Here is a 15,058-nt window from a genome sequence, read left to right on the forward strand (position 1 = left end):
TTGTTGTCGGGAAAAATGGCGGCACTGCTGCTACAGGAGTTGGAAGCTTCGGAGATATCCAAGCTACCGAAAACAGTTCAAAACAAACTCGAGAGAATTCTTTCGGATCAACAGTATGAAATAGACTCATTGAAAGCGCAACAGGAGCAATATCGTGTCGACAGCGGTGAGTTATTGCCCGTTATGTTGCTAGCTAGTGGTGCTAAAGTGTCTGGCTTTGCTCGCCATGCAAACATGTTGGTGGACGGGCCGAAGTTAATGCTATCAAGTTTGCTTTGTATGAAAACTCACAGCGTTAAAGTCGACCAACGGCTCTGGGAATGTGGAATGTGGACTGCAGCTAACGTTTGATTAAACTGCAGGTTATCAGCGACCACGATGTGAAGCTAACTTAAGCTAGCACTAGCAGCGCTTTACGTTTTGACGTAATTGAGATGACTTTGAACAGAAAGTAACGCTGATCGATTTTTCCATCGATGTAAACTTGTTTGTTTACCTTCTTCTTACAGAGCAACAGTTCTTTGAAAAAGTTAAACAACTTGCCCAATGTCAGGAGGAATTTTTGTCCCAGACTCAAGAACATCTTAAGCTCAAAGAAGAGTTCACCAAGCTCGGTAAGAGTTTACTTGTTATTGCAATACATGCGGACTAAGGTTGAGTCTTTTTACGACTTCACGGTGTTGACTTTTACCGTAAATCTGTCCTTCAGGCGAGGAGCTCAAAAGTGTGCGACTGAAGAACAGTGAATATGAATCAGCCCAGGAGAGGTTGTCATCAGAGCAGGTAAGTCAAGCAGAACAGCCATGCTGATAATCAGACAGTTTGCTTTAGGCACTCTTACACCCCATTATAGGTCGTGTTGCTGTGTGCTTTTACGTGTGATAATTAACACCAAAACACAGTAATGTCTAACATGTCGGATGTAGTACTTTTGTAAAAATAAATGTGACCAATGTGTGTTCCTAGATGTGTTTGTTTATTGTAAACGAGCCACGCCAACAGTCCACGATTCAATTTTACGGCGCCTTTGTCAACACAAGTTTTCACCAAAAATGTATCAAAATCGTCTCTCATTGGCCTTTTGGAAAAGTGGAAGTTTGATAACATGCTTCCAGTTGCTACCCACATCAAATTCAAAACCCTGACACTTGCTTACAAAACCACAACGAGAACAGCTCCCTCCTACCTGAACTCTCTCATTCAGATCCACACTCCCTCTGCTCAATATGCTCGACCAACAGAAAACCGCCTGATACAATCAGCGCAACAGGGCCGGAGGTCGATGGCGAGACTCTTCTCCTCCTCTGTGGTTCCGTGGTGGTGGAACGAGTTAACAAACTCTGTAGAGTCCCTCTCAGTCTTTAAGAAATGACTAAAGACCAGCTTTTTACTCAACACCTTTGCTCTTGACAGCCCGAAAACAAACAAACCAAAAAGAAAAAATTCCTGTTACCTTCCTACAGCCTTCTATTGGCATCAACGCCCTATCACACTTGAATTTGTTTTATGGCACTTGTCCAGATTGTTTTCTCCTGACTAGATCCTTGCTTGTGTTGTAACTGCTCTCAGATGTACGTCGCTTTGGATAAAAGCGTCTGCTGAATGAAGCTGTAGAATGTTTGATTGCAAGATTCAGTTTTGGTTATTGTTTGTTTCTGTACATTGAACAGTTTGTAAAAATGAATTGGCTGGTTAGTTTAACTGAGAAACTGTTACATCGCTATCACCAGAATTCTAAATATAACTTATAGGTTGCATTTGATTTGTAAGATACACCAGCAGTCACGGTGGTTAACGAACTGCATTTGTTTAGACTTTGCTGTCTAAAGCCAAAGAGGAACTGGAGGCAGAGAAGCGAGAACTTGTGCGAACACTGGAGAGGAGATCTTTGGAAGTGGAACATTTAAATGGTATTGGCACATAAATTACCTTTACTTTTAAAGAATTTGTTCATACACTTGAAATGACATGTAGACTTGGTACTAATATTATTTTGATCACTCCAACAGATGACTTGAGGCAACATAGTGATAAGCTGGTGGAAGTGAACACCTCTAAGATGGCCCTGCAGATGAAGTTAGATGAGCTTGAAGCAGCTGAAGTCAACATCAAAGTGAGTTATTTTCTATTTTTATATTGATTAAATGTGTTGACACCAGCTTTGTCTGTAGAAGAAGTGACTTTGTAAACAGAATAGCCTCCAATTTTATTTATTTATTCCATTCTTTACCTTTTTTTTTCTCCATGTTGCCTTATAGGCAAATTACTGACTGAAGTTGTTGTGGTTTTCCTTTCCAGTACAAGGAGAAGCGTATGGAACAAGAGAAAGAGCTGCTAAATGGCCAAACGTCATGGCTGAATGAGGAGCTTAAGGCCAAGAGTGAAGAACTGCTGTCGCTGTCCAGGCAGAAGGGTAACGAGATCCTGGAGCTGAAATGCACCGTGGAGAATAAAGACGATGAGGCAAGTCTCTTTTCTGTGTTTACATCTTACAGTGATTGTGTCAGAAATTACATTAAAATCTTAAGACACTTCATAAGGCTTGCTGAGATTCATGTACAGTCTAGTAGATTACTGTGTACTTTGCAGTTTCAGTCTTTAACCGTCACTTTCTGCTCAACACTGGCTGTTTGCTGTTCTTTCGTGTTGAGATAATGTGAAGGCCTTCTTCAGTGTTTAATGTTATTATCCCTGTGATTTCCAGTTGAACAAACTCCAAGATCAAGTGGCCAGTTTGAAGACGTCAAACGAGCACCTTCAGAAACAAAATGAGGACATGATCAGCAAACTGAAAGAAGTACGTGTGCTTCCAGCTTTTGAAGTTTTATTTACAGACAATATGTTGCTAGTCAAGTGTTATCATGAAGGTGAATGACTGAATGTTTACTTATTTTAGGCCAAGGAGCAGCACACCACCATGGAGGAGAAATTCAGAAATGAGCTGAACGCCAACATTAAGCTTTCCAATTTATACAAGGTGTGTACATATGTGAAAGTGCCAACATTAGCTCGAGCTTAAAGTGTCACTGTTTTACAACTTTAAAATGTACAACCACTACGCCCTGTGACTGTTGTCTTTATCATATGCATGCGTTTTCTTCACGATGACATTTAAATAGGTAATTTGTGCTACTTATTTTTGTAGCAACAACTTACATCAGCGGTCCGATGCAACAGATGATCAGCCAGAATTTATAAGACAAACTTTGTGCTGATTTTATTAGTGCACAGATTTGTTTATGCATGTTTTTGTTCACATTCTTGGGGAGTTTTTTTTTTGTTCACTATTAACTTTGCTCTGACAGGGAGCAGCAGCAGATTCTGAAGCAAAAAGTGAAGAACTGAGTCGGGCAGTGGAGGAACTGCATAAGCTTCTGAAAGATGCCGGAGAAGGTACGAGGCTACCACAGAATCATCTTTATATCCTTAAAATACTAGTACTCAATGTCTTACTGGATGGACAGTGTCTGACGAAGCTCAACTTAGTGTTTTCGATTTGTGGTTTTAGTGTCAGCGTGTTGATATTTCACAACAGTTTCTTGATTTCCTCCCTGCTCCACAGCCAACAAGGCTCTTGAGGAGAAGTGTCAGGAAATGAATGGCACCACAGACAAGGCTGTTGCTGAGTTTAAGGACAGGATCCAGAGCCTTGAACGAGAGCTGGACAACGCCAATGAACTGCTGTCAAGTTCTAAACTTAGAGGTCAGTTGAGTTGATTGTTGTTCTGTCTGCTGTCTTTGTAACACGGGATTACATTGTGGACATTTAATAAACCAGCACAAGCCTTGTGATTTTTCTTAAATGCATGATCTACATTATATCCCTCATTTTCCTGACCAGGCCCTGTTGGTACAACATCTGTACTGACAGAGGAGCAAATGACGACAATGTCACCAACAGCGGCTGCTGTGTCCAAGATCAAACCTGGTATGAAGCTGACTGAGGTATGCACAGCTTCTCTTCAACGCTCAAATAGAACATGGAAAAGTGTTCGTGTTTTCACAGTAGTTGTTAATGTCTTGCTTGTGCTCATTTCTCTGTAAACTGAAGTGCCAACATGACACAGCTGCATTCTCTGTGCTATCGTTTGACATAAGACGACATGTGTTTTCAGTTGTATACAGCGTATGTGGAGAGCCAGGAGCAGCTGCAGTTGGAGCGACTGGAGAACAAGCGAGTCAACAAATATCTGGATGACATTGTGCAGGAAGTGGAAGCAAAGGCACCGATCCTCAAACGGCAGCGGGATGAGCATGAGCGCATGCAGAAGTCAGTGGCCAGTCTGTCTGCCAAGCTGGAGCAGGCTGTTAAGGTGTGTACGAATGGGGGTTTCCATTTAATTACATTTCAGGTTTTCTGTTTTACTAATATGTAGTAAATGGTGTCTTCAGTGCTACTTACTACCGTCTGGATTTAAAGTAAACAATGCAAACTGTTTGGAATGGCACGTGTTTGTTGCAGGAAGTGCATCGTCTGCAAAATGAGGCTGATGAGGCCAACAAGCGCTCCTCAGTCCTGGAGAGAGACAGCCAGAGGTGTGAACTCCAGCTGGCAGACATGGCTCAGCAGGTGGGCTGCAGCTCTTCTTTATTCCAGGATTGTGTTGGAGTATTTTTTTCTGAATCAAAGGGAAATAGTCAATTGTCTCAAAGTCCTTACTTTCTGCCCAATTCTTTGTCCTTTTTGCCAGGTGCGTGTGCTGCTGATTGAGCTGGAAGAGGCTCGTGGAAACCATGTGGTTCATGAGGACGAGTTGAGCTCAGCTGACGTCAGCAGCACATCGGAGGTGATCAGCCAGCACTTGGTGACCTTCCGCAGTGTAGAGGAACTCCAGAAGCAGAACCAGCGTCTCCTTGTAGCCCTCAGGGAGCTCAGTGATGCACAAGAGAAAGAGGAGTTTGAAGCCACTGGCAACAAGTACGTTAGAATGTTGTCATCATATTTGTAAGAGAGAAAAAAATACTGGTGAACAAGAGTAGCACGCAACAAATACCCAAAATCCAATTTGAACCTATTTTTTTTTATTATTATTAATAAACCATCAATTGTTGGTAACCAAAGAGGTCAAACTGTCAGTGGGGCTAATCACAATATACTGTCTCAGGCGAGGGGAGCTGGAGCAGAGTTTGGAGAAAGCTCAAGCTGAGCTGGAGTCTCTGAAGGAACAACGCAGCCAGCAGATAAAGCTGGCGGAGTCCATCGTGAGGCAGAGGGACATGTACCGCTTGCTGCTGGCTCAGGCAACTGGCGTCAACTTCCCTCAACAAGGTAATGCAAGCAAGAGAGAGACTAAGTGCAAGAAACACAGTTTAGAAAATGCACCTTCACCTCTTTATAACACAGTGGGAGGTTGATGATTTGATGTCCTAATATGAATCTTAATTGTGATTACTGGCATTTTCAAGTCGAGTCTTTTCAGTAGGATCTTAAGAACTCACTTAACCTTAGCCACAACAGTGTTGGTACTGTTTGTTTGCATATCTGAACTCCTGATTGTTTGTCCTTAAGGTACACCACCTGAGGAGTTCTCCCTGACCTCCACCCCCCGGCGTTCACCTGCTGCCACTCCCACCACAGGGACCCCGACTGCACTTGTTGCCATGGCTACAGAGTCTGCCGAAGCTTTGGAGGCCAAGGCGGCGCTGCGACAGGTGGGTGCTGCATTTGCCACACACGGCTGAAATTGTGAGATGTTTAGATTTACACTTTGACTGTCAGAAGCGCTTTGCGATGACATGAAGCACAGCAACACCACTGTTTCTGTTGCCACTGTAATCCATACAGTCTTACAGCCAGTGGTGCATGTGGAGCAGCGTCCAGCATACGAACAGTCTCTCGGCTCCACTGCCTGATTTTGCAGTTTTGTTTGATAGTTGCTCATTCATGACTTCAGTCCTGCAAATTTCTCTTTATTACTGAGAAATAGCAAAGTGTGGGGCTTATGTTGGCCACCAGATGGCGTTGTGCCTACATTAGGAGATGTTTCATTCTGAAATTTTAATTCAAAAACTATTTTTGAAATTCTGATGTAATGAACTCAAGCTGGCATTTTCTTGCTTGTGAAGCAAATAATGACTTTAATGTCAGTGTCAGGATTTATCAGTTTGTTAAGAGAGCACAAAAATAGAGACTGCATCACTTCTGAAAAGTCAATAATTTAAAAAACTATCTGAAAAATATTTTATTAGTTAGCAGAAAGTGTTATTCTCTAAAGGGTATTGAACTGCAGATGCATGCCCAGGTATCACTGAAGTCTCACAGCTAGAGATTACCTGTTGACTACAGGGTTATTACTGGATCAAACGCAGGGGTAGCAAATTTAATTTTTGCCCCTCAAAAATCACTCTGACAGGCAAACTAGCTCTGCTGCGAAAGTAAATCAGAATGTTTGTTTGGGTCTGCAGTTGCAGGAGGTGTTCTCCACCTATAAGAAGGAACGCATGGAGAGTGACAAGGCAATGACCACGCAGAATGAGAAGCTACAGGAGCAGCTGTCCGACCTCCGCTCCCAAAATGCCAAGGTATCCACCCAGCTGGAGTTTGCCTCAAAGAGGTAAGTTTGAAAAACCACGAGCAGTAGAATGTAAACTGTACCTACTGTTCCGATGTAACTTTAATTCAAATGACACTTGACCATTGGTTTATGAAGACACTGGCCTCAAAAAGTGACCCTCAGCTCTACACTTTCAGGTACGAGATGCTGCAGGACAACGTTGAGGGCTACAGGAAGGAGATTGCCTCCCTAAGAGAGAAAGGACAGAAGATGGCTGCTGCCACACAGAAGCTTGAGCAGAGCATCCACACGCTGAATGAGGATCTGAAAGCTGCCAAGGAGAAGCTCACTATGGCTGAGGTTTGTATTTCCATTTGTGTTTGAGACCCAGTTCTCTACCCGGCCACTACCCAATCCAACTCTGTTTGTGCTTTCGCATTAAGGCTCAATCACGTTAAGTGCTAATCCAAACCAGCTAGCATTAAGTGGGAGCAGGTAATAAAGCCCTCCAAGAGCTACAATGCTGATTATAAGATCCTGTCTCAATCAGAGAAAGGCAGGAGCGCCCCAAAGCTTGCCACTGTGTTTGTACCCGACTCTCTCAGAGTAATTTAGAAACTCCACACTGTGTTACACTTGATGATGAAGTGAGAGGGTACAGGCCCACCTGAGTTAGTGTCGTTATCAGTCCCAAAGTGAATTGCACCAGTGTTTGATTTTAAATGTGTCACTGCTTGAGGAAATGCTGAGACAGAAACCATAGACTGATGTCATTGTGAACTCTAGGGCCGTGCTGAGAACCTGCGTAAGGAACGAGACATGCTAAAGCTGGTGGAGTCCAGGCTGAATCAAGAGAAAGAGACAATCCTGAGTCAACAGCAGAGCCAGAACTTGCTGCTGACCAACCTTCAGGCTATTCAGGTAAACCCAGAGTAGTTTTTTATTCATTGTCTGACTCTCATACACACACGCACACCAACAAAGCTCAATATGGTAACTCTTCTGTTCTTCTAGGCCACTCTGGAGCGCTCAGAGACGGATACACGCCAGCGTCTCAACAGCCAGCTGGAGAAGCAGGAGCGAGAAATCTCCCAGCTCCAGAAGAGACTTGAACATGAAGTGGAACAGCGGCACCTGCTCAGCAGAAACCAGGAAGTAAGCATCGAATAAAACGGTTTTCCTGTGGCAGTTTACCATAAAAGGATTTTAGCCAAAAAGCGTCAGAACTGTTGGTTATATCTTTAGAGATGGGGCCGGAGTGCAGACATTTTCTTTGGCCTGAAGTTTGAGGTCGAGAGGACAGAAAAACAATTTACAGATATTATTTCTTAACGTAACTGATTTCTCTTGAACAGATCCAGCTGATGGATACAAAGAGGCAGTTTGAGACACAGGTTGCTTTACACAAGAAAACCAAGGAGCTGCTGAACGCTGCTGAGTTGGAGCTCAGCAGCCTCCGTGGGCAACAAGGCAGCTTTGAAGCACGTCACACCCTGAGTTCCCCATCCACACCTATCATCAGAGGTTGGCAGCAAATAGTTTGGATTTTTCTTTTACTGTGTAACTGTTGTGCATTAAAATGTCTGTTTATGTTAGTTTGCATGTGTGGGGAAATAATAAGATTCAAGTCAATTGCTTACAGTTTACAGAGTCCACTGTTCTGGACTGACCCAGTTTTATTCTTAACCTCCTTTTGTGTGGATGCTCTGGTCTCACTAGTTCCTGTTTATATGAGATCCAGTAAAAGAGCCCAGTGAAACGTCTAAACCACACGTAAACAGACTTGTAACAACGGAACGGTATTTTCATTCGTTCACAATGTGTCCTCGCCTCCTAAAGTCATTTACTGACTGTCAAACTGCATCACTCACTTGAAGGCCTGCAGGGTTCAGATCAAGACCGAGAGGACCTACAAGGCCGCCTGCAGCTGGCCGAATCCCGGGCAGAGGAGCTGGCGGAGAGCCTCAGAGCAGCAACCTCCAGCATGGAGCAGTACAGAGCCATGGCTCAGAGCCTGGAGGAGTCCCTGGACAAAGAGAAACAGGTTGGGGACACTATTATGACACAAGTGTTCCCCCTCTGATAAAACGATTATATGCTACCACAAAAACGCTGTAGATGGGTAAAATGGCTGAATAGTTATACTGGAGGCAGATATTTTGGCGTTACTTGATAAGCCCATGGTGTTGATCTGATATAGGGAGATGGTTTGTAGCGTACCCTGAGCTGGTCAGCAAATTACAAGGTTAGTTAAGTTATAGTCATTGAACATTCTAACTTTATATAAAAATACAATTGAATCGAAAAGAGACGGGGTGGTCCCTTGTCTTTTTTTTCCTTTAACCACGGGCTATTCCACAGTGCTCGGCACACCTCAGCTGTATCCTGGAAAAAGCACAAAGACACAGTCAGTCTGTCAGAATATTCACAGGAGCCCTGTGAATTATTCAGAGTTGGATGTGAGGAGACGATCTAGTTTTTGGATATTTAGTAATACCAAACCAAAAAAGTATAAAAGTTAATGTTTTCATCCTTTGATATTGCATAATATGACACTATTTATTTAAATAACTACAAATTTAAATTCATTTTACTCATAGTGTCAAGCAAGTAATAGTGTGTTTGTTTGTTTTTTTGAGTTTTTTTTTACCAGATACTGAATGAATGAGTGTCCATCTATATTCTCGCATTTAGCTAGAACTTTATCATTTTGGTCGACTTCCACAAATTGGGATCTTGAAACTGAAGAGATTTTTTATTTTTTTGTATAAACTTGTCATACATTAACTGCCTGACCACCAGGTGACGGAGCAGGCACGCTCATCCATTGAGTCCCGTATGAAGGAGGCTGTGGAACAGCACCACAGGCTGGAAGCAAAGCTCCTAGAAGCAGAGAAAGGGAAGCAGGAAGTGGAGGAGCAGAAGAGGAGAGCTCTCTCCTCTCTGGAGGAACAGGTGTGAAATCCTTTACTGTACTTTAATCAATATACTTCTGCATATGTGTATAAATACACAATAATAATTATTAATATATATATATTGCTGATCATTTGGGTTTGTTGTCTCTGTGTTTAGATTAATATTCTGAAAAGAAATCTTAGCAGTGCTCAAGCAGATCATCAGACAGCGCTCCAGCAAGTGGCAGTAGCTGAGGCCCAGCAGCAGCAGGCTGTCCAGGACAGCCAAGAGCAGGTAAGCTGTGTAATATGAAAGTAATCTGTTTCTGGGGGGAATATTCTAGTAAGGGTTGATAATAACCGTCAGTTTATTAAAATCAGCTAAACAGAAAGGGATTTGTTGTGTGTTCAAAAATAACTTCAAAGAATGTTCCTGCTACATATGCCCCCTAAATGCCACCATATTACCTCGTGCTCCTGACGTGTCAGTTTCATAAAATATCCCCCTTTACAACCAGCCATATTTGATAAGTCCTGGGTTATTTTATCAGGAGCACAGATTACAAGTGATTTAACAGTCATCTCTACAACTGTCAGACATCTAGTATAACTGCCAGCCAGATGCGATGATGGATCAAACACTGAAACACATGAGCACCTATTTCATGACTACAAACAGATTTTCTGATAAGTAAGCTTCAAGTGCACTAGTCAAGTCTTTGTAAAGAATGTACGTTGATTCTTGTCGGTTCCTTATTGATTAATGCATGAATACTATTTATTATTGTAACAAACGAAAACTCCATTTGGGAAGATTTTTCTGTTTAAGTTATAATTTTAATGAAACATCAAGGAAGATGAACCACTGAAAACAAAAAATGCAAATATGATCAAATCTTTCTTCTCTTCATCCATAAGGCTAAACTGGCTGCTGAAGCTCAAAGTAAGTATGAGCAGGAGATGATGCTGCACGCAGCAGACGTGGAGGCCCTGCAGGCCGCCAAGGCTCAGGCCCTGCAGGCCAGCGAGCTCAGACATCAGCTGGAGGAGAGAGCTCAGAGAATCAGTGCTGAGTTACTGGAAGCCAGGGTCTCCTGGGAGGAGCAGGAAAAGATCCTCAAGGTTGGTTTTTGTAGATGGCAGTAGATATACAGCCATGACCAGACTAGATTAGACGTATTCAGGTTAAGTTTGCAAAATAACAGGAAATTTTCATCCAACATCTGAGCACTGTAAGCCTAACAAAGCCTTTTATTACAACGCTGCTGGATGCTTTTATCAGTCATTCGTTAGTTTTTTGTTTTTTTTTTAAGTTGAAATGAGTTGTTGCAATTGTATTTTTTTTCCTCATCTTACAGGAAGAGATGTCTAAGATGGAGAGCCGCTATGAGGAGTTGCAGAAGCAGAACTCGCTCCTGCACGAGCAGATCCAGACGATGAGCAGTAAGATGGCTGACAATTTGCAGCGTGCCGCCAGTGAGAGTTCCTTGAACATTTCTCTGACTGAGGAGGGAAAATCTCAAGACCAACTCCTCGAGATTCTCAGGTAGCGCATTTATCTTCTTGTGCTCAAGGAGTCTTGCAAATCAGATCTGTGTTAGTGGACTGTAAAGAAGTCAAAAGTTGGGATTGGATGCTAGTGAATGAGTAGCGTTTACTGGTTGTACTGCCTGTGGTGCCGTTCCTCCTTGTTTTCAGTATTTCTAACGTCCTCGGTTCCTGTTCTCCATCACAGGTTCGTGCGTCGGGAGAAAGAGATTGCAGAGTCTCGTTTTGAGGTTGCCCAAGGGGAGAGTTTGCGTCACCGTTTGAGGGTCGAGCATCTGGAGCGAGAGCTGAAGGAGGTGCAGGACAGCTTGAGTGCCGCGAGGGAGAGGATGCAGGTACGGTTTTATCTTTGTTGACTCATTTATTTTACAGTGACTAAAGTTATATCACTACATTGTGGCTTTGTGGAGCTCACAGGTTGGTTGTACAGGCTGGTTCCACTGAAAAACCTTTTTGCAGATTTTCTTTACCTGTCGTTTAAGTTGAACCACGTAGAATCATTTTACTCCAAGGAGGTCAAGGTTCACTCAGAGAAACGTTGCTTACTGAAACACAATTAGTCGACACAAATATACAACCTGGCTAGTAGCCCTCAGACCTACATTGTATGGTGTGGGATTGATACCCCGGTGCTGATCTGTCTCAGGTAACCGCAAAGACCCTGGCTCAGCACGACGAGCTGATGAAGAAGACAGAAACTATGAGCATCCTGATGGAGACCAACAAGATGCTGAGAGAGGAGAAGAACAAGATGGAGCAAGAACTGCAACAAACTCAAGCAAAGGTGTGATAATGGCTCATTAATTGTATATGATGCTGTTTTTTTAAAAAAAACTTTTCTATTTTGCTGCATTAGGTGAGAGTTATGTGCATTCACCACTTAATTAAAGCACTTACAGTTTGTACACTCTGATTACTAATTGTTCCATTACTGCGGATGGTTAAATTTTATTTGTCATGTGTTTCAGGTACAAAAGCTGGAGGCAGACATCATGCCACTGCAGCAGGCTAACTCTGAGCTGAGTGAGAAAAGCGGCGTCCTGCAAGCGGAGAAGAAATTACTGGAGGAGGAAATCAAGCGCTGGAAGGCTCGGACTCAGGTCAGTGCAGAATAGACTTCAAATGAATAATTCTTAAAACATATGCCTGCATGCTTATAATGGGATTCCTTTTTGTATCTGGAGCATTACGAGCTTTTCTTGGACCCTTCCTGTTTTTCAACCATACTCTTAGTTTCTGAAGTCTACAAAGTCGCCTCCATCTCTGCGATTGCTTCCCTCTTCAACTCTGGCAAGCCAGTCGTTGCTAGTTAACATAAAACACATCTCGACTAGTGCACCACTATGGTATTGTCGCAACAAAAGCTGGATAAAAACTCCAGTATCCTGCAAAATACAGAGAGATTTACCTGCCGCTGATGGGCTTAGTCATCGTTGTGTAAACTTGTATTAAAAGTCCCGCACTATAACTTTGAGTGAAGTTCTGAGACGATCTTACTTCTAATGTTTGAGCTGTTCCTACAACTAGCTCTGCTTTTTCATGTTCTTGTAGCATTTGGTGAGTCAGCAGAAAGATTCGGATCCAGAAGAGTACAAGCGTCTGCACTCTGAGAAAGAGACGCATGTGAAGCGCATCCAGCAGCTCACTGAGGAGAGCAACAGGCTTAAAGCAGACGTGGCCAGGTAAGGGATCGTGTACGGTATAACTGCTGAACTGAGCAGAACAGTGAGTTGCTAAGTTGCTGTTGCTTCTTCAATCCTGTCAGCTCCTTTTTTTTTTTTTCTTTCTAGCCTGCTGTTCATTCTCCCAATTCATTCTTCTCAACAGGTCAAATAATCTCACAACGTCCCTGCAGAACCAGATACAGAACTTGCGTGACAATATGAGCAAGATAACCGATGAGAGAAATACACTGAAGAAAGAAGTGGAGACCAAGAACCAGGAACTCCAGGAGAAGGCGCGAACTATCACCCAGGTGAAGAAGATTGGACGTCGCTACAAGACTCAGTATGATGAGCTCAAGGTGGAACATGACAAGGTGGTTGTTTCCCAAAGTTTACAGTGCAGAATTGTATTATGCATTTTAGTTGGTCATAAACAGACAATTAGCAGCAGCTCTACTGCACACTTTTGAGATTAATCTGTCACACTGCGTGTTCTCCAGCTGGTAGCTGAGGCCACAGCAGGCCCATCCCAAGACGAGGAGGCTCGCCAAGCCTCAGTTCAGGAGCTGCAGAGCGTCAGAGATTCTCTGACCCAGGCTGAAGCCAGAACCAAAGAGCTGGAGGGACAGCTGGAGAACATCAGCAAGGTTAGACATCACAAGTCTCTGCTAAGACTTTTTACTGAAGTTTCCTAGATGGGGTTGTGTTTTTTTTTTCTAGCCTTCTAGCAGTGGGATACTCACCTTGCACTGTGATGAGCTTGCATAGTTGACAACTTATATTACTGGAAAAAAAGTCATAGAAGAAGGCTGTATTCATATCGTGCTCTACACTTATTGCAGGTGGTCACAGAGCGTGAGACTGAGGTACGTAGCGCCCAGGAACAGACGACCAGGGTGCAGGCAGAGCTCAACAGGCTGAGGCAGGATCTGCAGGACAAGGCTTCTCAGGAGGACACACTGAGGCAGCAGATGTCCGAGAAGGAGGAGAAGACCAGGAAGGCTCTTGTCTATGCCAAGCAGAAGCTCAACCAGCTCATAGGTGAGACTGTCCTTATTACACAATTTCATATTTTATAGGAATTCCTTTTTTCCATTCTGTCTTTTGCCAATCTTGTAGTATTGCCTGTTTGATTTATTTAAACCTCGGACCTAAATGATTTGTCTAGGCACCAAAGACCAGCTACAGAAGGAAAATGAGCAGCTAAAGCAGCAGCGTGAGGAGCTGGAGGTGCGAGTGAGCGCTCTCAAGTCTCAGTACGAGGGCCGCCTGAGCCGACAGGAGAGAGAGCTCAGAGACCTGCGAGGTCAGCAGGAGAGACAAGAGCAGAGAGATGAGCCACCTGAGGCAGGTCCCAGCAAGGTGAGTGTGCAGTACAGTTTTCACAAATCAGGCAGATTAGTGTTACACACGTAAATGTTTTGTTTAGATTATTTTACTCACATCCAACAGACATGAGTACCCATGATAGGTTGATCAAGCATTAAGGCAAGCTAGTAAACAAACATGAAAGGTACCACAGCACTTCTGTAATTAATTAATAATTAATTAGCTCTAAGCGAAGGCTGTCTTGTTTTAACAAAAAAGATGTGGGAGGTTCTAGCTGTTGTTTTATATGTACATGTTTTACTCTCTCACAAACCTTAGAAATGACATAACTTGTGAAATCTACCTTAAGGTTTTGGTTTTGTCTCCCAAACAAAATAGAAATGTTGAGTAAATCTGTCAGTGTGTGACGACTATTTCTTGATTTCGATAGCTTGTATAAGTCCATATGTCTAACAGTTGCAATAAATGCAGTGTTGCAGGTTTGGTGGTCTGATTCTCAGCGTCTTGTTGGCCTCCATAACACGTCTTTCTGTCCTTGTTTTAGACGCAGGAGCAGCAGAGGAGCACAGAACAACGGCAGATCAGTCTGAAGACTACCCCAGCTGCAGACAGGGGCAGGTATGATCATTTATTTTTTTATTTTCTTAAAATGAAATCAGTGTACAGTGGTGACTCGATAATCCGACCCTAAACAATCCCAAACGTTGCTATCCGACAGGTTTTTAGGAAAAACAAACAGAACCCTTTAAAACATCCTTAACATACTGACAGCCTTGGATTCTGACTCCGACATGACATTTAATGTCACAAATAAGCATAACGGCGTATTATCTGACTGAACAATCCCACAGATTTACTTACCTTTGATGTCAACCGACGGGCACAAGCGTACCGCTCAATTAGGCGTGAAATCCAGCGATGCGTACTGCTCTAACGATGCACTAGTCCCACTCACTGCCCAACTAATGAAGTCGGTTTGCATCAGTTTGTCAGTGAACAGCTCTGCATGTGTGGAACACAGGAAGGTTTGGTGCTTTGAGGTTCTTTGAGGTATTAAACAGTGTGACATGTTTTGACACCTGAACAATTCACTGAACCTACACATAAAGTATTTGTATGAAATAAA

At 43.1% G+C, this 15,058-nt stretch overlaps 1 protein-coding gene across 1 annotated transcript in view; it reads left to right on the forward strand.

Moving 5' to 3' along the window:
• tprb (translocated promoter region b, nuclear basket protein) overlaps positions 1-15,058 on the forward strand; it is a 25,204-nt gene continuing 10,146 nt past the window's right edge. Inside the window, exons 1-35 of the mRNA XM_008295522.1 lie at positions 1-166; positions 510-614; positions 710-783; positions 1,814-1,910; positions 2,010-2,113; positions 2,299-2,463; positions 2,705-2,797; positions 2,897-2,977; positions 3,306-3,393; positions 3,563-3,703; positions 3,842-3,945; positions 4,116-4,313; positions 4,463-4,570; positions 4,692-4,918; positions 5,106-5,269; positions 5,510-5,652; positions 6,406-6,554; positions 6,692-6,854; positions 7,281-7,415; positions 7,509-7,649; positions 7,850-8,018; positions 8,372-8,538; positions 9,297-9,449; positions 9,570-9,686; positions 10,310-10,513; positions 10,750-10,937; positions 11,127-11,274; positions 11,586-11,723; positions 11,908-12,039; positions 12,491-12,621; positions 12,767-12,977; positions 13,104-13,250; positions 13,446-13,644; positions 13,772-13,965; positions 14,477-14,550. Of these exons, the coding sequence (XP_008293744.1) occupies positions 16-166; positions 510-614; positions 710-783; positions 1,814-1,910; positions 2,010-2,113; positions 2,299-2,463; positions 2,705-2,797; positions 2,897-2,977; positions 3,306-3,393; positions 3,563-3,703; positions 3,842-3,945; positions 4,116-4,313; positions 4,463-4,570; positions 4,692-4,918; positions 5,106-5,269; positions 5,510-5,652; positions 6,406-6,554; positions 6,692-6,854; positions 7,281-7,415; positions 7,509-7,649; positions 7,850-8,018; positions 8,372-8,538; positions 9,297-9,449; positions 9,570-9,686; positions 10,310-10,513; positions 10,750-10,937; positions 11,127-11,274; positions 11,586-11,723; positions 11,908-12,039; positions 12,491-12,621; positions 12,767-12,977; positions 13,104-13,250; positions 13,446-13,644; positions 13,772-13,965; positions 14,477-14,550 (5,003 nt within the window). The 5' untranslated portion in view covers positions 1-15. The remainder of the gene's footprint in view (positions 167-509; positions 615-709; positions 784-1,813; positions 1,911-2,009; positions 2,114-2,298; positions 2,464-2,704; positions 2,798-2,896; positions 2,978-3,305; positions 3,394-3,562; positions 3,704-3,841; positions 3,946-4,115; positions 4,314-4,462; positions 4,571-4,691; positions 4,919-5,105; positions 5,270-5,509; positions 5,653-6,405; positions 6,555-6,691; positions 6,855-7,280; positions 7,416-7,508; positions 7,650-7,849; positions 8,019-8,371; positions 8,539-9,296; positions 9,450-9,569; positions 9,687-10,309; positions 10,514-10,749; positions 10,938-11,126; positions 11,275-11,585; positions 11,724-11,907; positions 12,040-12,490; positions 12,622-12,766; positions 12,978-13,103; positions 13,251-13,445; positions 13,645-13,771; positions 13,966-14,476; positions 14,551-15,058) is intronic.

Source organism: Stegastes partitus, unplaced genomic scaffold, assembly GCF_000690725.1.
Source record: "Stegastes partitus isolate 25-593 unplaced genomic scaffold, Stegastes_partitus-1.0.2 Scaffold1055, whole genome shotgun sequence".
Lineage (NCBI taxonomy): Eukaryota > Metazoa > Chordata > Actinopteri > Pomacentridae > Stegastes > Stegastes partitus.